A 21,900-nucleotide genomic window follows, 5' to 3' on the forward strand; every position below is an offset into this window, starting at 1 on the left:
AAGGGGGACTGCTATCTTAGATCACGTCCCCTTGCGAAAGAGACCTTGGGGCAGGGATCTCGCTGGCAAAGTGGCACAGCATGCCTGTTTGCATAGTGACGGCCAGTGAAGTGTTTTCGGACTTTGGACTTAAATTGCAGAGTTGGAAGGGACCCCCAGGACTCATCTAGTCCAACCCCCTTCGATACAGTGGTGCCTCGCAAGACGAAAAGAATCCGTTCTGTGATTCTCTTCGTCTAGCGGTTTTTTCGTCTTGCGAAGCAAGCCCATTGACAGATTAGCGGATTAGCGCTATTAGTGCTATTAGCAGCTTTTAGCGGCTTATCAGCTTATCGGATCAGCTGATAAGCGGCTTAGAAAAGGGGGGGAGGGGAAAAAACCCGCAGGAACTCGCAAGACATTGTCGTCTTGTGAAGCAAGCCCATAGGAAATTCGTTTTGCAAAGCACCTCCAAAACGGAAAACGCTTTCGTCTAGCGAGTTTTCCGTCTTGCGGGGCACCACTGTACAGGAGACGGTGCACGTGCATTGTTGCACCACATGACTTCAAAATGCGGTAAGACAGCCCTGCCAGGTGTTATTTTTTTGGGGGGGAGAGGAGGGTTGTTTTCATTCTGCTGAGTGGGGCCCCAGACTCCTGCCCTCAAAGGCCTGTCCGTTTTTGGCTTCCTCTCGTGAAAATTCAACAGAAAATTCAACGTTCAGTGTGGTGCAATGGTGTCAAGACCAGGACCTGGGAAACCGGGGTTCGGATCCCTACAAGGCTGTGAAGTTCACTGGGTATAAGCTTGGGCCAGTCACTGCCTCTCTCAGCCTAGACCTCGCAGGGTTGCTGTGGGAATTAAATAATAATAATAATAATAATAATAATAATAATAATAATAATAATAATAAATTTAAACCAAGCCCATCTGGGCGGCTTCCAACAAAACACTAAAATACAATAACCTATTGAACATTAAAAGCTTCCCTAAACAGGGCTGCCTTCAGATGTCTTCTAAAAGTTTGGTAGTTATTTTTCTCTTTGACATCTGGTGGGAGGGAGTTCCACAGGGCGGGCGCCACCACTGAGAAGGCCCTCTGCCTGGTTCCCTGTAACTTGGCTTCTCGCAGGGAGGGAACCGCCAGAAGGCCCTCAGAGCTGGACCTCAGTGTCTGGGCAGAACGATGGGGGTGGAGACGCTCCTTCAGGTATACTGGGCTGAGGCCGTTTAGGGCTTTAAAGGTCAGCACCAACACTTTGAATTGTGCTCGGAAATGTACTGGGTGCCAATGTAGGTCTTTCAAGACCGGTGTTATGTGGTCTCGGCGGCTGCCCCCAGTCACCAGTCTGGATGCCGCATTCTGGATTAGTTGTAGTTTCCAGGTCACCTTCAAAGGTAGCCCCACATAGAGCGCATTGCAATAATGCAAGCGGCAGATAACTAGAGCATGCACCACTCTGGCGGTGCATGCTCTACAATAATAATAATAATAATAATAATAATAATAATAATAATAATAATAATTTTTATTTATACCCCAACCTCCCCGCCAGGGCCAGGCTCAGGGTGGCTAACACCAATAAAATTTCAGTATAAACATAATAAGGAAAAAACCAACCCAATTTAAAATACAGGTTAAAATGCAATTTAAAATACAGCCTCATTTTAAAAGTCAAAACCATAAAGGGAGGGAAACATAAGAGCTATAGATGAGGTGGGGGAGAAGACCCACACAGCCCAACTTGAGCTCCGTGGAGGTGAAGGTGGAATATAAACGCAACAAGCAATTTTTAAACGTATAATGCACTCTTTTTAAAACAAAACAAAACACAGTTCCCTCCAATATAATGCATTTTGTGTGTGCTATTGCCAGTCATTCTTATGCACACTTTTAATGTTTGCGTACATTATTAGGGCCACTGCCCTGGAAAATTCGGGATGCATTTCTGCCTCTGACTGCAGCCGCTATCCTGTTTTGCAAAGAAGTGAGAGGCGCATTGGTTGCTGCAACGCCAATTTTACTTCTGGACCTGCCCGCCCACTGGCCTGCGGCCCTCAGAATGTTGCTGAAGACTGGATGTGGCCCTCAGGCTCGGAAAAATTCCCCTCCCTGCTCTTGCCTCGGTTGCAAAAGGACCGATAGCAATTGCGATAACCCCTGTTCACCGATTCCAGTGTGTGGCAAAGCATCGCAGCTCACGACCCAAAAGGGAGCAGACCAGCTTGTTCGACACCCAAAAGTCAAGATAGATAGAGAGCTGGCCAGATCCTGACTGCCAAATAAATAAATAATTTTTTATTATTATTTATATTTCGCCCTCCCCAGCCGAAGCAGGGCTCAGAGTGGCTAACAACAATAAAAGTAACACAACATTCTAAAATCAATTCAAAATCAAAATCAAGGCTGGCTTTCCTCAGCTTTCGGGACTCACGTGAGCTTTGACCGCAGGAGAAAAGTGCTGAGCTTGGTAAAAGAAAACTTCACGTTGGTGTTCAGCTCCTCAATGTTCTCCACAGCCAGGCAATGAGGCATCCCCGGCGCAAATTCTGCCCACCTGGTTTTTAAAATCAAGATTTCAGTGGGGAGAAGTTTGTTTGTTTGTTTTATTATTATATTTTGAAAAGTTTTTATTGTTAAAATAATTCAGCATTAATACACACATATTGCGAATATACAAACATACATTTCATACAATCCTTAAAAATGTTCAAACATACCTACACTCAATCCCACAGATAATTCCTTTTCCCATCACCATCCACCACCCATCACCCCACCTTTGTGTTAGACTTCCAATCTCCTCAATTGCAATTTCTTTCCACTTCTATTACTTTCTTTCACACACCTTTAACCTAATTTCATGCTTCTTTTTCTATTACACATCGTTATCCATCTTATTTAGTATTCCAGTATTTAAAACGGAACTTGTTTATTCTAATTAGAGTTCTGATTTTTCAATATGGTTTTGCAAGTATCCTTTAAACACCTTCCAGTCCCTGTCTATCTTCTCTTTTGAGATCCTTCCAATTTCTCCCATTGTTTTGGATATATTGTAGTACTCCAATAATTTGGCAAGCCACTCTATTTTTGTCGGTATAATACCACTTTTCCAATTTATTGGGAATAGTACCAGGAAGTCTAAAGGAAGAAGACAAGACATAATATTTATACGCAACAGTAGCCGCAAGGCTATTGACTGCGAAAAAATGGAAAAGTGTTTGTTTGTTTTAAAATCTCTAGCACCTGGTTTCTGCCGCTTCAGAATGCAGGTGAGAGACCCTGTGTTGGAATGGCCCTCTGTTCGAAATAACGGCATGGCAGCTGCAACAAATTGTTGCAGCGTGGGGAGTTCCTGCTCACCATTCCAGTCATTAGGCCACCATTTCCCCTCCACCCTGGTTTTCTATCCCCTGGTAATATATGCATTATCAACTAAATATCTGGCACTTGGCCTAGCTGTACCCAGGCGGGAGGATTTAGCTACCGCTCTCCGCAGGCTCCTAGGCCTCATTGAGGATAAAGTTTGATTTCCCACTTATCTTCTTGTAGTGGGTTCATGCAAAACAGCAGAAGACGAGATACCCTCTACAACAGCAAACCCCCTCCAAGTGTCCCTGTTTTCCAGAGGCAGTTCCAGATTTATTGAAGCCGTCCTGGCTTTTGATTTGATCTTGGAATGTCCAGCTTTCCCTTAGGACAGGGGTGTCCAAATTCCAAGAGACTGTGATCTACTCCCACTATAAATAAACCAGCAGCGATCTACCCATTGGATTGACCAGAGTTGTTGAGGTTTTTTTTTTGGGGGGGGGGAATCAATCAATGGAGATCACATGATCAACCAGGATCGAACAGGGACAGCTCACGATCAACCGGTAGATTAGTAACTTATACAACCTTTAGAAGACGTCTGAAGGCAGCCCTGTATAGGGAAGTTTTTTAATGTTTAATGTTTTATTGTGTGGCTGGGGCAACTCAGGTGGGCAGGGTATAAATAATAACATTATTATTACTGAATAAAAAGGTAAAGGTAAAGGGACCCCTGACCGTTAGGTCCAGTCGTGGCTGACTCTGGGGTAGCGGCGCTCATCTCGCTTTATTGGCCGAGGGAGCCGGCGTACAGCTTCTGAGTCATGTGGCCAGCATGACTAAGCCACTTCTGGCGAACCAGAGCAGCGCACGGAAACGCCGTTTACCTTCCTGCCGGAGCGGTACCTATTGATCTACTTGCACTTTGAGGTGCTTTCTAACTGCTAGGTTGGCAGGAGCAGGGACCGAGCAATGGGAGCTCACCCCGTCGCGGGGATTCGAACTGCTGACCTTCTGATCAGCAAGCCCTAGGCTCTGTGGTTTAACCCACAGGAGGATATGCAACAGACCATCATCATCAGAACCACGCAGGAAGAATGTTAAGTCCTTTCTGGGTTGTTGAGGTTTCTCTCCCTTTATGGTTTTTACTCCCCCAACACACACACACACACACACACACACACACACACACACACAGCTTACGACAAAAAGCTCCTGCTTCTACATAGATGGTGCAATTTTGGCGAAGTGTTCCTGAGCTCGCTTATTTCCTCCTCCCTCCCACTCTTTTTGTGCTGTATCCTTTTATTAAAAATCGGAAGCTGAAAAGCAGGGGATGTCCTCCTCTTTAGACCATCTATAAGCCGCTTGGGAGTCTTTTTCTTTTGGGGGATTAAAAAAGTAAAATCATTTCAATAACGCAGAAAGCATATGTTAACACAAGGATTGGCACTCAACCCCTTAATCCTGGAAACGGACTAGAATGTCGTCATCCCTGAACATAGAAAACGAGGTTAAAACCCTTCTCCCTGACATGCTAGATTTATAGGTGCGGGGATTCTACATACACACCCCGCATTCATGCTCCCCATAATCATTTGAGCTATTAAACTGCAATCTGGAGCAAATTGTTCCGGGTGGGGCAGGCTCAGTAAGCTCCTTGGAAGTCAGTGAGGGGGATTAGCTCTCAGCAAGTGTTAAATCAAGATGTTTAAGGACTAGTATTGCAAAATTCACCCCCTTTTAAAAACAAAAAACAAATCTTTCAACTCTGTCCTTCTGGGGTGGGGGTATTGTTTAGAGTTTTTGTTGTTGCCGTTATCGGTATTATTATTATTATTGCATCTTTATTCTTATAATGATTTATGTGAGAATTGTTCAACGGCGGCTGTGTGCTTTTCGAAGTGTTTTATTTATCGTTCATGGCTCCTTTGGTTATTTTTGTAATGATGTAGGCCTCTTCATGTCGTAAACTACCTTAGGCTTGGCTTTTGCTATGGAAAGGGGGCACACAAATTAAATTATGAGGGTGGTGATATTCGGAGAACGCCAAACAAAGTGTAGGGAAGCACGTTTTAAAAGGTAAAGGGACCCCTGACCATTAGGTCCAGTCGTGACCGACTCTGGGGTTGCGGCGCTCATCTCGCTTTATTGGCCGAGGCGAACCAGAACAGCGCACGGAAACGCCGTTTACCTTCCCGCCGGAGTGGTACCTATTTATCTACTTGCACTTTGACGTGCTGCTAGGTGGGCAGGAGCTGGGACCAAGCAACGGGAGCTCACCGCGCCGTGGGGATTCGAACCGCCAACCTTCTGATCGGCAAGCCCTATTTCACTGGGAAATATTTCCACCAATTTGGCTGACATGCAGCAGCAACGAATGACTCATTGCATGTCAGGAGAAGGGAAGCGAAACGGATACAAGTATTTAGGAGAAGCATTTATGTATGCAACAGCAACGGCAAGAATTATATTAGCACAAGCTTGGAAGACAAAAGAAATACCAACGAAAGAACAATGGCAAGGGAAACTTACAGAATATGCAGAACCGGCAAAATGAACAGATAAATTACATTAAAAAGGATAGCAAAGACTTTAAAAGAGAATGGGAACCATTTGCAACATATATGAAGAGGCAACATAATGAATTGGACTCATTGGCAGGGTTTGAATAAACATACACAATTGTATACAGTGGTACCTCGGGTTAAGTACTTAATTTGTTCCGGATGTCCGTTCTTAACCTGAAACTGTTCTTAACCTGAAGCACCACTTTAGCTGATGGGGCCTCCTGCTGCCACCACACGATTTCTGTTCTCATCCTGAAGCAAAGTTCTGAACCCAAGGTAATATTTCTGGGTTAGTGGAGTCTGTGACCTGAAACGTATGTAACCTGAAGCATATGTAACCCAAGGTACCACTGTATAACAAAAAGTAAGACTGTATGTATTGGGAAATTTTTGGAAACAACACACAGGGTGAGTAATATGGAAATAAAACAAAATGGGAATATGAGGGAAGTCCAGGGGAGGAGGGGGGGAATATGGAAGATTGTTAGAGAAATATTGTTAGAGGATGTATACATGGAAAAACCAATAAAAATATTTTTAAAAAGCAAAATAAATATTTAGGAGAAGCTGCTCTCTACAGCGTTGGGTCATTGGTGCATTGAGCTCAATTTTGCCCACACTGGCTGACAATAGTGGCTTTCCAAGGTATCTCTTCCAGCACCACCTGGGGATTGAACCAGGCACCTTCTGCACCCAAAACAGGTGCAGCTACAACTCTGAAGGCAAGAGCTCCTCACCTGTACGCCTCCTGTCTCGCCTTCACCTCCTCTGCCCGGTGCTGCAGAAGCAGCTGGTTTCCGTCATCGTCACAAACCAGTTTGGCTGGAAGGAGAGAAGAAACGGAGCGCTGTTGTTTAAAAAAGTCATTAGCATTTGAAACATGGAAACTTTCCACTGGAGAGGGTGGCTTAGCAGACAAAGGCCTGCGAGGTCAGGGTTCAAATCCTCGCTCAGCCATAAATTTGGGCCAAACACCCTCTCTTGGCCTAAGCCCGCCTCAAAGGGTTGTTGTGTAGATAAAAACAGGTGGGGGAAGAGAGAGCCAGCTACACCGCTGTGGAAGAACGGGGAGCTACGAATGAATAAGTCTGAGCTGGCTCTGAGCAGCAACAGCCTCATTTGACTATGATTATTAAAATTCTGACCCGCCCTTCGCCAACAGGTCCCAGAGCAGGTTACAGCAACGGAAAATTCGGAATTGAGATGCAAAACATGTTCGCGGAGTGGTTCTGGAAAAGTTGGCAGGGGTGCCAACTTCAATAAAATATTGGAGGGGGGGAGCAGGTAAGCCCTGCCCCATATAATCCCATGATATAGAACATACACACCATTTGAATGGCAAAGCCCATCAACTTTTGAAATATTTTCTGAAATACAGTGGTGCCTCGCAAGACGAAAAGAATCCGTTCTGTGATTCTCTTCGTCTAGCGGTTTTTTCGTCTTGCGAAGCAAGCCCATTGAAGGATTAGCGGCTTAGCGCTATTAGCGGCTTTTAGCGGCTTATCTGCTGATCGGATCAGCTGATAAGCGGCTTAGCGGCTTAGAAAAAGACGGAAAACTCGCTAGACGAAAGAGTTTTCCATTTTGGAGGTGCTTCACAAAACGAATTTCCTATGGGCTTGCTTCGCAAGACGACAATGTCTTGCGAGTTCCTGCTGGTTTTTTTCCTCCCCCCTTTTTCTAAGCCGCTAAGCCGCTTATCAGCTGATCTGATCAACAGATAAGCCGCTAAAAGCCGCTAATAGCGCTAATCCGCTAATCTGTCAATGGGCTTGCTTCGCAAGACGAAAAAACCGCTAGACGAAGAGAATCACAGAACGGATTATTTTCGTCTTGCGAGGCACCACTGTACCAAGTGAAGACCAGGGCTGGATTTAGGTTTGATGAGACCCTAAGCTACTGAAGGTAACGGGGCCTTTTATATGTCCAGCTGTCCTTTGTCAACAACAAATTGTCACTGTTTTTTGTGTTGAATATATGCTATATGGTCATTGATGGACCTAACAGGTATCTAAAGCCATTTGCCCATGTTGCCCTGAAACCAGTCCATGCAGAATGTAGGCACCCTATATATAGAAATGAACAAACCAGTGATATTTTAGGGAGCAGGCTAGCAAGCGGGGCCCGTGACTTACATCATAGGAGCCTACACAACACAGAACACTGTTGCTGTATGTAGGTTTTATTTTATTTGTTTTTTATCTTATATTTTGGAAATATACATACATTTTTTTTCTTTAATTTTTTTGGGGGCCCCAAGAGAGTGGGGCCCTAAGCTATAGCTCGTTTAGCTTATACGTAAATCCGGCACTGGTCAAAACCATCGCTCTGCCTTGCTCAGTACTGTCAACAACACAGCCCGGCAAACTTCGTTCCCCAAGGTTTTAGGCGGGGGGACATTCCCAGCCCTACCAGTGTGGGGGGTGGCACAAAGGGCCACAATATGTGTACCCCTGTGAAACCCTGAGTGCGCGGCTAATAGGGAAATTATGGTAGGGGCTTTAAGAAACTGCTGCCTTAAGAAACTGTTGATTCTGCAAGTTCGTGGCAGAAATACAGCTAATACCGTAAATCACAATATATAGCACAAAGCTAGAATGTAAGTTGCTACAAGAAGGAACACAGCACACAACAGAACACAAATGGCTACACAGAACGGAGGTTCCCATAAACCACAGGGGCTTTTGCAACAGTGCGGAGGCCATGGGTGGGAATCAAAGCTGCGTCAGCAGAAACAGCCGATGCTCATTGCGCAAGCGTACTAACCTGAAACGCATCTCACAACTTGAATGAGGCAATAATGTACGTGACTGGATGAAATTAGAATGCTTTGTTAAAAACTTGCCATGAGGAGGGGGTCGGGACTTGGCGGAACATACCCTGACGGATCAATAAATGGCCAGACTTCATCTCCTCCCAGGTCCTGAGTTTTATAGTGGTACCTTGGTTTAAGAACAGCTTAGTTTATGAACAACTTGGATTAAGAGTGCTGTAAACCAGGAAGGAGGTGTTTTGGTTTGCGAACTTTGCCTTGGAATAAGAACACGTTCCGCTTCCTGTTGTAAATTTTTGTAAATTGAGTCCCGCACTGCTATGGGAAAGCACACCTTGGTGAAGGAATGACCACCGGGTGTGGCGCACACTTCCACCCACAGACAAAGCCACAGCTGTCTGAACATCATGCCCTCTATCTAACCTTTGCTCTCTTAGTGGTCTGCCGTGCCCTGTCTGTGACATTTGTCTGCTTCGTCATACATTGTGCAAGAGGAGAGTGACGCGGTGGAAACAGGTGCCAGAATAACTTTGTACCACCCCTTGATCTCGGGACTGGAAGATATGTAAAGGTCACAGTCCAAAATGTATCTGACTGATTTTGCATATTGTGCTAATAAAAAGAGCCTCGGCAGAGCTAGCTGGCAGCTTGCCTGTGCACAGCTCACCTGCATTACCAACTCCCACCTCATGCCTTCACTTCACCTTGGTTTAAGACCAATAGCTCCCCTTGTGGCTCCCAGGGGTGATAGGATGCTAGGAACAGAGGATCAAAAGGGGAAAAAACCTAAACAACAAAACAGATCCCAAATGAGCCAGCCGGACCATCACAAACAAGATCCACCAATTTTAAAAATGAAAGATACATCCCGCCGTGATATTCAGCCTCCTACAAGAGACAGCGAGGACTCCGTTTCTGCGGAAGAATACACCTTAATAAACCCTTTCTGGTCATTGCAGCCCTCAGCTCAAATCGAAATCTTGGATAGACTAGACATACTCAGAAGCAGACTGGTCAAGAAGAACGAACACAATGAGACGTCGGCGGGACTACATTTGTGGGTCATATCTCCTAACTGCCTAGTGGATAAGAGGAAGGTGGGAGGTTCATTTAAATGCATAGATCCAGATCTCCAACTGCAGCCCCGTATGACAAGGCAGGATCACATCAGGAAGACAAACCTGGTTTAAGAATGCTTTGGTTTAAGAACAGACTTCTGGAACGGATTAAGTTCGTAAACCAAGGTACCACTGTATTTACAACAGACTTAGGGGTTTTTATAGGGTTTGACCCCTCCCAATATTTGGCGCCTCGGTGGCTGGACTTCAGACCTTCTGTATGCAAAGCAATACTCTTCCTCTGAGTTATGAACCTTCCCAGGAGCTCAAATGCCCCCAGCCCCCCCAGCACTGTCTTCGGGGCCACAGTCTGGAATTATTTTCTGGAGGGAAGTGGCCCGACAGATGCCAGCCACCTCCAAGAGTTCACATACAATACATATTCTGGACTCACAGCTGTCCATGGAGGCGCAGGTCAATTCTGTGTCCAGGGCAGCTGTTTATCAGCTCCATCTGGTATGCAGGATGAGACCCTCCCTGCCCGCAGACTGTCTGGCCAGAGTGGTGCATGCTCTAGTTATCTACTGCAATGCGCTCTACGTGGGGCTACCGTTGAAGGTGACCCGGAAACGACAACTAATCCAGAATGCGGCAGCTAGACTGGTGACTGGGAGTGGCCGCCGGGACCACATAACACCAGTCCTGAAAGACCTATGTTGGCTCCCAGTACGTTTCCGAGCACAATTCAAAGTGTTGGTGCTGACCTTGAAAGCCCGAAACAGCCTCAAAGGCCCAGTATACCTGAAGGAGCATCTCCACCCCCATCGTTCTGCCCGGACACTGAGGTCCAGCTCCGAGGGCCTTTTGGCGGTTCCCCTCCTGCGAGAAGTGAGGTTACAGGGAACCAGGCAGAGGGCCTTCTGGGTGGTGGCACCCGCCCTGTGGAACGCCCTCCCATCAGATGTCAAGGAAATAAACAACTATCTGACTTTTAGAAGGCATCTGAAGGCAGCCCTGTTTAGGGAAGCTTTTAATGCTTTTAATGCTTGGCAGGGGGTTGGACTCGATGGCCCTTGTGGTCTCTTCCAACTCTATGATTCTATGATTCTATGATTCTATGATTCTAATGTTTAATAGATATGGCTGGGGAAACCCAGCCAGATGGGCGGGGTATAAATAAATTATTATTATTATTATTATTATTATTATTAACCAATGGGGTGGGATGATGACACTATCTCTGTGATTCCCGGCAGAAGGGACTTGGTGACCTGGGAGAGTTGGCCCTGCGTCGCCGTCCCAGCGAAGGGCTTCTCTGCAGGGATGCTACCAGCACCTCACCTGTCCCTTCTCTCAGCTCCAGGGTCGTGTACCCCTCGATCCACTGGTAGCAGGGGAAGCGGTACGTCTCTCCCTGTGGGGTGACGAGCTGGACAAAGTTGCAGTACCAGCTATCCTCGGGGAAGAAGAGGTAGGGTTCCTTGTGGAGCTGGACCAGCAGGATTGGGCCCAGCTCCCCATCGCTGGGCACCTTGTATTCATCCACCTGCGGAAAGAAAAGGGGCAGCCGCTGATTCGCCACGACACCAGGAAGCAGGACTTCACCTGTTTGATTATGGATCTGTTAAAGCAGCTCTGGTCCGTGGGCCTATTTTTGGCTCATGTGGCCTCCCTCAATTTTGGCCGTGGGGCTGTTTTAGTCAAAGCAAGCCCCTCCAGCCGAACGCCTCACGTGGAATGTGAAGTGAGAGGCAGGAAGAGTCAAGGCTCATAGCTGTCAACTTTTCCCTTTTCTTGTGAGGAATCCTATTCGGAATAAGGGGATTTCCCTTAAAAAAAGGGAAACGTCGACAGCTATGCTCCTGCTGCTTTGCAAGTCAAGAATTACAGTGTAGACGTTTTATACATCTTGCATTTAAACTATCATTAAACTATAGTATAAACTATTATTGGTAAGGCATACTAAAGATGAAGAGGTTAAAGGGGTGATGATACAATGGGCTAAAGATTTTGGATATAATATTCAGCTAGAATCTTGGGGGAGGTTGTGGAAGGAAGGTGTTTACTGCATGTAGTGCACTTAAATAAAATGTCATGTAAATGATGTACAGATGGTATTTAACACCATCAAAACTTGCTAAAATGTATAGGGCAGGAACTAAGGTGTGTTGGAAATGCAAAGAAAGGGAAGGTATCTTTTACCGCAGGTGGTGGACTTGTAAAGAGGTAAAGGGTTTTTGGGAAATGATAGATAATGAGTTAAAGAAAATGTTCAAAAATACTTTTGTTAAAAAACCAGAAGCCTTCAAGCAGCGGTAAAGTTTCCAGCTTGTTTTAGCCCCTAACTTTTGCTAATCGGCTTTTGAACTATGGGGGATATATAAGACTAAAGCCTGCCAACTAGATATTGGAGATTAGACCCCAGGGGGCCAGATAGGAAAACCGTGGGAATTACTCTCACTGTACATGACTGCTGCACAGAAGAAAAGGCACAAGGCTCAGTGGAAAAAGGAGATTTTAAAGAAAGTACTGCCGTTTTTACATCTGTCCCACTGACTCAAACAGCAACGGGGGGGGGGAATTGAGAGTTAAAAGAGAGGGATTTTAAATAACATAGCAGTTGATTATTGGACTGTATTATATCGCTAAAAATGGGCAGAGAAAAAAGAAAGGAAAAGACTGAAAGGTGGAATTCTAAACGGAAACAATAAGAAGGACCAACGAAAGCGGAGTGGCAGATGAAGATAATGGACTTTGCAGAACTAGCAAATTTGACAGGAAAAATCCGAAACTGGCATGATCAAGTATTCCAAAAGGACTGGAGTAAATTTATACGATATTTGAAAGAACATTGTAAGCAATTAACATCACTAGCAGGGCTGTCTGGAGACTTGTAATGAGAAATTTTCTTCCTTTTTTATTTATTTAAATTCTGAGGTATTTCGTAATGAGTGTAATTAGAATTGGGAAACGTATAGAATGCTATGATATAAAGGTTAATTCTGAAATCTATGAGGCGGGAGGGAAGGAAGTGGACAGGCACTAAAGCAGGGGTCAGCAACGTAAGGCCCAAGGGCCACAAGCGACCCACGGGGATCATTTAACTGGCCCACGAGCCGCCCCCAAACTGAGCCGCCTGCTCGGTGAGTCCCCGCGGGGATTTGCTTCCACAGTGCTGGAAATTGCGTCTGTGCAGACACAGATACCAGAAATTGCGTGTGCAATCCGGCTCACAGACGGAGTGAGCCAGCCAGCCCAGGCGAGGTAAACCTTGCCAACCCCTGCTCTATAGAGCCAGAGAGGTAAAGGGGATGATGATGATGATGATGATGATGATGATGATGATGATGGTAATGATAATAATAATAATAATAATAATAATAATAATAATAATAATAATGTGTTATTTATACCCCGCCCATCTGGCTGGGTTTCCCCAGCCACTCTGGGCGGCTTCTAACAGAACCTTAAAATACAATAACCTACTAAACATTAAAAGCTTCCCTAAACAGGGCTGCCTTCAGATGTCTTCTAAAAGTCTGGTAGTTGTTGTTCTCTTTGACATCTGGTGGGAGGGCGTTCCACAGGGCGGGTGCCACCACCGAGAAGGCCCTTTGTCCGGTTCCCTGTAACTTGGCTTCTCACCGTGAGGGAACCGCCAGAAGGCCCTCGGAGCTGGACCTCAGTGTCCGGGCAGAACGATGGGGGCGGAGACGCTCCTTCAGATAATAATGATGTGGTTATATATTGTTAAATGGAAAACGAATAAAAATTATTTACAGATATAAAAAGAATTACAGTGGAGAGACGACTTTCTCAGGCCCTGCAAAATCCCTGCCTCCCCCCCCCCCAAGACCACCTCTGAAGATCCACTCACCGCTCCCGGGGCAAAGTCCTTTCCCGTGTTGTTCAGCGTCTGCTTGGGGCTGCTGCCCCTCGACCCCACCAGGGTGATGGAGACGGTGTCGAAGGTCCCCGAGCCCCAGAACGTCCCGGTTGCCACTTGGACCTTGTACGAAGCCATTAGGGTTCCTTCTTCGCTGCTGGACTCGGCTGGCCGTCTCCTGCAGTGGCTCTCCTCTTGATCCTTCGTGGGCTAAAGGTTAAGTCCAGAGGGAGGTATGAGGGAGTGGACGAACAAGATGCTTTCGGTGGAAACTGGGAGGTGGCTGCAGTAGATCTGCCAGAGATAGCCCCTCTGCGTCATGTGGGCCAGAGGTTATCAGCGAGGGGTGAAGAAATAGAGGGGGCCGCGGGTGGCGCTGTGGGTTAAACCACAGAGCCTAGGGCTTGCCAATCAGAAGGTCAGCGGTTCAAATCCCCGCGACAGGGTGAGCTCCCATTGTTCGGTCCCTGCTCCTGCCAACCAAGCAGTTCGAAAGCACGCCAAAGTGCAAGTAGATAAATAGGTACCACCCTGGCGGGAAGGTAAACGGCGTTTCCATGCGCCGCTCTGGTTCACCAGAAGCGGCTTAGTCTTGCTGGCCACATGACCCGGAAGCTGTATGCCGGCTCCCTCGGCCTGTAAAGCGAGATGAGTGCCACAACCCCAGAGTCGGCCACAACTGGACCTAATGGTCAGGGGCCCTTTTACCTTTAACTCCCATGGGGACTGCTGGGCAGGAGGCAGGGAGCCAACAGTAGGGGGAGCCAGAGGCAACGGCCGGTGGAGCCAACTAAATCTAGATTCGACCCCGTCCTCTTCCTCCCCAAGGAGCAATGAAAAGACTAAGGCTGGAGGAAGCTGGTTGTAAGAAGGCAGGCTGGATGACAGTCTCGTTTCTCTAATGGTCCAGCCTTTGCTGACAGAGGGTCACACGTGAAACCAGTGTGAGCTTAACATTCCTTAATGGGGTGGTGCAAACCAGGACAGGATGGAGACAGCTGGGTGCTGCAAATTCTTTAGCCTGAGGCACAAGTTCTCTAGAAGCTTCTATTTGCGAGACAGAGCTTAATGGCCAACCCACGCATCCTCTCTGTCTGAGGGTTTGTGGTGCTGACCTTTAAAACCCTAAAGGGCTTCGGCCCTATATACTGAAAAGAGCATCTCCACCCCCATCGTTCAGCCCTGAGGTCCAGCTTCGAGGGCCTTCTGGTTGTTCCCTCCCTGCGACGTGAGGTTGCAGGGAACCAGGCAGAGGGCCTTCTCGGTGGTGGCACCTTCCCTGTGGAACGCCCTCCCAGCAGATGTCAAGGAAATAAACAACTATCTGATGTTTAGAGGACATCTAAAGGCAGCCCTGTACAGTTGTACCTCGGAAGTCAAACAGAATCCGTTCCGGAAGTCCGTTCAACTTCCAAAACCAAAGCGTGGCTTCCGGTTAGCTGCCCGAAGCTCCTGCAGCCAATCGGAAGCCCCGTCGGACGTTTGGCTTCCAAAAATAGTTCGCCAACCGGAACAGTCACTTTCAGGTTTGCGGCGCTCGGGAGCCAAAACGTCCGAGAACTGAGCTGTTTGTCTTCCAAGGTACGCCTGTACAAGGAAGTTTTTAATGATTAGTGATATTCATTATCTTCAAAACGGATCTGGCAGCTCTTCAGACAGAGACAGCTTTCCAATGGTGGCCTGTCTTCTGATGGCTTTAAAATAGAGGACTAAAGTGGTACCTAGGGTTAAGAACTTAATTCGTTCTGGAGGTCCGTTCTTAACCTGAAACTGTTCTTAACCTGAAGACCACTTTAGCTAATGGGGCCTCCCGCTGCCGCCACCGCGCAATTTCTGTTCTCATCCTGAAGCAAAGTTCTGAACCCGAGGTAATATTTCTGGGTTAGTGGAGTCTGTAACCTGAAGCGTCTGTAACCTGAAGCGTATGTAACCCGAGGTAGCACTGTATCCTCTTTGAAGGAGGCTGCACAGCCACATGCGGGGGTCAGACGCAGCACCCCCCTAAGACTGTGGGATTAGACTGACGGTCAAAACGGCATATCCCAGAAGTCTCCCACAGCAGCTGCCCAAATTTTAAGATCCTGCTTTCTGCTGAAAGGACGGAAGAGTTACCTGCAGCTCTTTCTGGAGATGGGTGCGATTCTCCAGGGAAGCTGGGGCCCTTCCTTGGACCCCCAGAAAGCCAGCAGGGAATCCAGAACATCGGCGGGCCCCATTCAGAGGCCTCCTCCTCCTCAAGAAAGCCTCCATTTCCCACCGGGCGGCATCGTAAGCTACGGAGACAGGAAAATGTTTGTTTAAATCTCCTTGGCAGCTTGCTCGCCATTTCTCGCTTCAGGCAGACACTGGATTTATTGATTCAGGGCAGGAGAGGAGAAGGGGCGCTGGAATGCTCCATGGAACACGGGGCCAAATGTTTGCAAATGAGCAACCTCCAGGCAGGCAGCTGCCATCCTGACACAGCGACCCAGGATTATAAGAAATTTAAGGTCTTATATATATAATAAATGTTCATAGGTGTGCCAGCCAAGCACGTACATAGATGTGTGGACCGCATGTCTGAAGCAGCACAGGAAAACAGCCCTGAAACCATTTTGACTCCCAAACTGACCCAATGTTTCTCTGCAAGGAGGGAGGAGGTGAAAATTCGTTCTGGAGGTCCGTTCTTAACCTGAAACTGTCCTTAACCTGAAGCACCACTTTAGCTAATGGGGCCTCTTGCTGCCGCCGGAGCACGATTTCTGTTCTCTTCCTGAAGCAAAGTTCTTAACCCGAGGTACTATTTTTGGGTTAGCGGAGTCTGTAACCTGAAGCATCTGTAACCTGAGGTACCACTGTAATTACCATTTCGAAAGAACGGCCAGACTACCAGGAAAGGCAATCAGATAAGGCATTATCAGATAACCTAGCAGACAGGAAAAACAACAACATTAAAATTTCTGTTGTAGACCACCTTTTCTGTGATGTAGGTATGATGTTTGTGGGGGGTGGTCTTGAGTTACACCCCTTCCGCGATGTATGTATAATATATGGAGGGGTGGTCTAGAGCTCCAGAGCAGGGAATTTAAAATTAAAATAAGGGCAGGCACACCTTGGTTATGGGTCCTCCTCCCTCCTCCTGCGTGTGAGGGGAGCACTCTGTTGCAATAGCTTTAATAAAGATCAAGCTTACTAGCTGCTTTGCTTCTCAATATTCTCTGGTTGGCCTCTGTTATTTTCTCCTACCAATAGGGAACCTACTTAAGGACTCTATACGGGCTCTTGGATACCCCATAAGGGAAGAAGGGCAGATTTTGTTTACAACACCCACATCCTATTTTATCGCTGCTTCCCCATGCTAGAGCTGTCGTGGCTCCCACAGGGGATGAACTCGAACTCAGGGGGTGGTTTCCACCAAACGCTTTGATGCGCAGGGCCTCGCCGCACGTATTATGCAAACCGTGCGGTGCACATGGCTGCATAAATGCAGAGCAGGCAACACACATGGCTACTCAAGGAAAGGCCCTGATCCAACTGCAACATGCCCCCAGCAACCCCCAAAGAGGTGGGCACAACTTTGCACGGCTGGCGGCTCCTATCCTCAGCAACCTGGCGAGTCTCCGAGAGGCCTGAACCAGCCTTTTCCCCACGTGGAGGTGTGGCAAGGGGAGGGGCTTCCCCTGTTGGATTTCCGCCTGCCACACAGCTGTCACAGGTGTCTGCCGGGGGAATAGTGGATGCTCAGATTAAGTACACAATTGTCTTGGGTGTGGACCGCCAGGCCGGGATTATTCCTTAGGGCATGGGTAGGCCAACTAAGGCCCGGGGGCTGGATCTGGCCCAATCGCCTTCTCAATCCGGCCTGCGGACGGTCCGGGAATCAGCGTGTTTTTACATGAGTAGAATGTGTCCTTTTATTTAAAATGCATCTCCAGGTTATTTGTGGGCCATAGGAATTTGTTCATTATTTTTTAATATAGTCCAGCCCCCCACAAGGTCTGAGGGACAGTGGACCAGCCCCCTGCTGAAAACGTTTGCTGACCCTGCCTTAGTGTATGAGTAGGCAAACTAAGGCCCAGGGGGCGGATCCGGCCCAATCGCCTTCTCAATCCGGCCTGCGGACGGTCCGGGAATCAGCGTGTTTTTACATGAGTAGAATGTGTGGTTTTATTTAAAATGCATCTCTGGGTTATTTGTGGGGCATAGGAATTTCCTCATTTATTTATTTTTTCAAAATATAGTCCGGCCCCCCACAAGGTCTGAGGGACAGTGGACCGGCCCCCTGCTGAAAAAGTTTGCTGACCCCTGTCTGTGGCTTCCCCCAGAGCATCCTGGGACCTGTGGTTCGTTAGGAGTGCCAAAGAGTCCTTTCACAGAACTACATTTCCCAGAGTTCCCTGGGAAGAGGGATTTCTCCTGCTGAAAAAGTTTGCTGACCCCTGCCACGGGGCTCCATGCTGTTTTTCCCACCACAGGGACGTTACCAGAGACCATTCACCTGCTCCTGGAGCGTTGCTGGCGCAGAGGATTCTGCGGGCGCCCTCAAATCTCTTCCAGCGCTCCTTCACCTTCCAGAATACCTTCAGCCTCATCTTCGAGTTCCTTGGAAAAGAGAAAGGGAAAGGGTGGGAAGCCAGGCAGGTTTTTCCAGGAAGCAAAATGCCACACATTCCTAACCTGGGGGCGGATGTCAAGACTGGAACCCGCCGTTTTATTTTTAACTTTGCCGTTTGCACAGGAACATGGAAAAGTGCCCAGCACTGACGCAGACTGTTAGTTCAGTACAGTGGTGCCCCGCAAGACGAATGCCTGGCAAGACGGAAAACTCGCTAGACGAAAGAGTTTTCCGTTTTGGAGGTGCTTCGCAAAACGAATCTCCTATGGGCTTGCTTCGCAAGACGACAATGTCTTGCCAGTTCCTGCTGGTTCCCCCCCCCCCTTTTCTAAGCCGCTAAGCCACTTATCAGCTGATCCGATCAGCAGATAAGCCGCTAAAAGCCGCTAATAGCGCTAATCCGCTAATCCATCAATGGGCTTGCTTTGCAAGACGAAAAAACCGCTAGACGAAGAGAATCACAGAACGGATTCTTTTCGTCTTGCGAGGCACCACTGTACTGGTAACAGGAGCCGGCAACAATTCTGCTTTCTGAAGCCTTTGCCAGGATCAGGCCAGCGGCCTACCTGGTCTAGTATCCTGCTCTCACAGTGGACAAGCAGATGCCTTATAGGGGAACCCAGAAGCAGGATGCGAGCACAAAAACAACACTTTCCCCCTTTGGTAGTTTCCGATGGCATTGCTGCCTCTGACCATGGAAGCAGGGCAGAGCCATTGTGGCTGTATTATTATTATTATTATTATTATTATTATTATTATTATTATTATTATTATCATCATTGCTAGGAACCATCAATGCCCCTCTCCTTCATGAGTCTGGCGAATCCTCTTTTTAAAGCCATCCGGGTCGGCTGCCATCCCTGTGGCAGGGAGTTCCATAGTCTAACTCTGCGCTGCCTGAAGAAGCACCTTTTTAAACTGTCCCAAATCTTCTGACACTCAACTTCTGGCAAGTGAGCCATATCTGAACCAGTCTTGGCCTGAATTACAAGAATGAGGGTTCTGGAGCGGATGTGTTCTAAGCACCTTTTCACGCCGAAATCTTAAGCATACTTCCCAGGAGAGAGGGAGCAGGAGGGAGGGCTTGGGGCTCGTCCGCAGGTACGTTTCCTCCACATTTTCCAGGCGCGGTCTGTGTTTTAAAGCTCCACATCAGACTTCTCTTTCATTCTGTTTTGGGTTTTTTTAGCTCCAGAGCTTTCCCTGCAGAAATCTGCTCTTTACTGCAGAATTGGAACAAACAGCAATACACAGAAAGCCCAAATCGCCGTTTGTTGTGCTTTAGCATTAAAGAGCGGGTTTTCGCAGGAAAAGCTCCAGAGACAGGGAGAGCTCATAAGAGTTGGAAGGGACCCTGACGGTCATCTAGTCCTACTCCATGTAATGCAAAAATATGCAGCTGTCCCGTCTGGGGATCGAACCTGCAACCCAGGCATTATCAGCACCACACTCTAACCAACTGAGCTATAAGCCCTTAGTTCAGGGTAAGCCCTTTGCTCAGAGTAAACATGCATGGGATGACTCTGCAAGGAGGGAGGAAGGGTGAATTCAATTCAGTTCCCATTTAAAGCTAAACTTCTTTTTTTTCCCCTCTGAAGCAATGCAGCCGTTCTTTAAAAGCTCTCTGAACTTTGCAAAGCAGTTCTCCCACCAAGTACAAAAGCACATCTGGTAAGGGTATATGTGCTTATATTGTAGAAGATAGCATATACAAAGCACATTATATTAGAGAGGAAATGCAAAAATGTGCATATTTAGGGGAAACGAGATACAAACACATATTTAGACATTGAGAAAGTTAGAATCATAGAATCCTAGAGTTGGAAGAGACCACAAGGGCCATCGAGTCCAACCCCCTGCCAAGCAGGAAACACCATCAGAGCACTCCTGACATATGGTTGTCAAGCCTCTGCTTAAGGACCTCCAAAGTAGGAGACTCCACCACACTCCTTGGCAGCAAATTCCACTGTCAAACAGCTCTTACTGTCAGGAAGTTCTTCCTAATGTTTAGGTGGAATCTTCTTTCTTGTAGTTTGGATCTATTGCTCCGTGTCCGCTTCTCTGGAGCAGCAGAAAACAACCTTTCTCCCTCCTCTATGTGACATCCTTTTATATATTTGAACATGGCTATCATATCACCCCTTAACCTCCTCTTCTCCAGGCTAAACATGCCCAGCTCCCTTAGCCGTTCCTCATAAGGCATCGTTTCCGGGCCTTTGACCATTTTGGTTGCCCTCCTCTGGATGCAAGTCTTCACCAGTTTTTAGCTTACTTACTTTCCCCATACCCTAAATCATTGTGATTAATTCTTCTTATTGATTTTTTTTCCTTTTTGCTTTTTTGTAAACCTCTTTGAGGGTTTGTTTGTTTTACAATCAAGTGGCATAATCAATTGCATGAAGTAAATAAATAATGCATTTTGAAAGGTGGTATATTTGGAGAAATTTGCACTGTAACACTGATGGCTTTCTCCCGGACGAGTCCCAAACGGGTGCAGAAATGTGGAGAGCCAAACTTTCCTAAGAGTAGAAAAAACAAGAGCAAGCAAGCAGTATCAACGCATCCTCAAGCGCAAAGCTCTGCCCTTTCCCAGCTGCTGCACGCAAGGCACTATTCTGAGACACAGGCCGTGCGGGGAAAACTTGCACTTTTTCCATTTCTGCCTGCAATAAAAGCAGCCTGGCTAGAATGCGGTGATGCTTAAACTGCTCTGAATTACTGCAGCTTAGAATGGAGCCTTTGCATCGTCGGACAATGTCAACACGCCGCGAGCGACACATCTTGTGGTCTTGAGCCTTGACGGGGGAAACACTGAATGCTAAAAGGGTGAGTATTATTTACTTATGGCATTCACATCCCTTTTCTCTCTCTAAGGAATTCAACAGCAGCATCCACAGTTTCCTCCCTCCTCGATTAATGCCCGCAACAACCCTGTGAGGTAGGTTCGGCTGAGAGGCAGCGACTGGCCCCAGGCCACCCAACGGGCTTCATGGACCAGTGGAGATTTGAAGCCTGGCCTCCCAGGTCCCGGTCCAACGCTCTAACCACTGCAACCACACTGCCCTGCCAATCACCAGTCTTCGCTTATACACAAATCTGTGGTTCTAAGCCTCTTTTTTTGCATTTTCCAAACACACACACATGCGCGCACACACACCACTGTGTCTGGCCAGTGGGTTTAGCTGCCCTGATAAGGACTAGAATATTGCATGGGCTGTGGCTGCTCTTTTTGCAAGGAGCCTTCCCTCCACGCCTGAGACCTTTTGGCAACTGGGACAGAAAAAGAGAGCAGGCGATCGAGGCGAGGAGAAAAGATGACAGAGAGAGGGGAAACCCCCTCAAGACCAGGCTCAAAGCACCTTTGGTGATTGCAAGCTCTGAGAGGCTACGCTGGGGACACAGAGGCAGGACCCTCTGAGAACAGAGAGGGTCTACAGAGCTTCCCTGCCTTTTCAGCCAGGTGGAGACCGGTGCCCTTGGGCTGCAATGATGCTGGAGAGTTTGCCCAAGTTTTGGGAGGGGGCTAAGTGGCTTTCCCTCCCACCCCCAGGCCTCCCCAGGGTGCTCACCCGTCTCTGGCCGCCCCGATCAAGAAGGCAGAATGGGCCACACCGGCTGGGGCAGTCGGACAGCGCAGGCGAACGGCTCTGAGATGCACCGAACGAGTCGAGATATTTTCTCCTCCTCCAGCTGGCTTTCCACTTTGCTTCCTCTTTGGGGTAGGTGTTG

The 21,900-nt window shown here is 47.5% G+C and overlaps 1 protein-coding gene across 2 annotated transcripts in view; it reads right to left on the minus strand.

Annotated features, from left to right (window-relative positions):
* Positions 1 to 21,900, minus strand: part of LOC309517938 (polyunsaturated fatty acid lipoxygenase ALOX15B-like) — a 45,311-nt gene extending 23,411 nt beyond the window's left edge. Inside the window, exons 1-7 of one of the 2 annotated variants that reach the window (XM_082197608.1) lie at positions 21,741 to 21,900; positions 18,055 to 18,158; positions 15,690 to 15,850; positions 13,569 to 13,787; positions 11,033 to 11,237; positions 6,598 to 6,682; positions 2,416 to 2,538 (exon numbers count right to left, since the gene is read on the minus strand). In XM_082197608.1, the coding sequence (XP_082053734.1) occupies positions 2,416 to 2,538; positions 6,598 to 6,682; positions 11,033 to 11,237; positions 13,569 to 13,787; positions 15,690 to 15,850; positions 18,055 to 18,148 (887 nt within the window). In that variant the 5' untranslated portion in view covers positions 18,149 to 18,158; positions 21,741 to 21,900. Of the gene's footprint in view, positions 1 to 2,415; positions 2,539 to 6,597; positions 6,683 to 11,032; positions 11,238 to 13,568; positions 13,788 to 15,689; positions 15,851 to 18,054; positions 18,242 to 21,740 lie in introns of those variants that run through there. The other variant, XM_082197609.1, reaches the window with a different exon arrangement.

The sequence above is a fragment of the Podarcis vaucheri genome (assembly GCF_965113315.1).
Source record: "Podarcis vaucheri genome assembly, chromosome: 13".
NCBI classification, from domain to species: Eukaryota; Metazoa; Chordata; class Lepidosauria; order Squamata; family Lacertidae; genus Podarcis; species Podarcis vaucheri.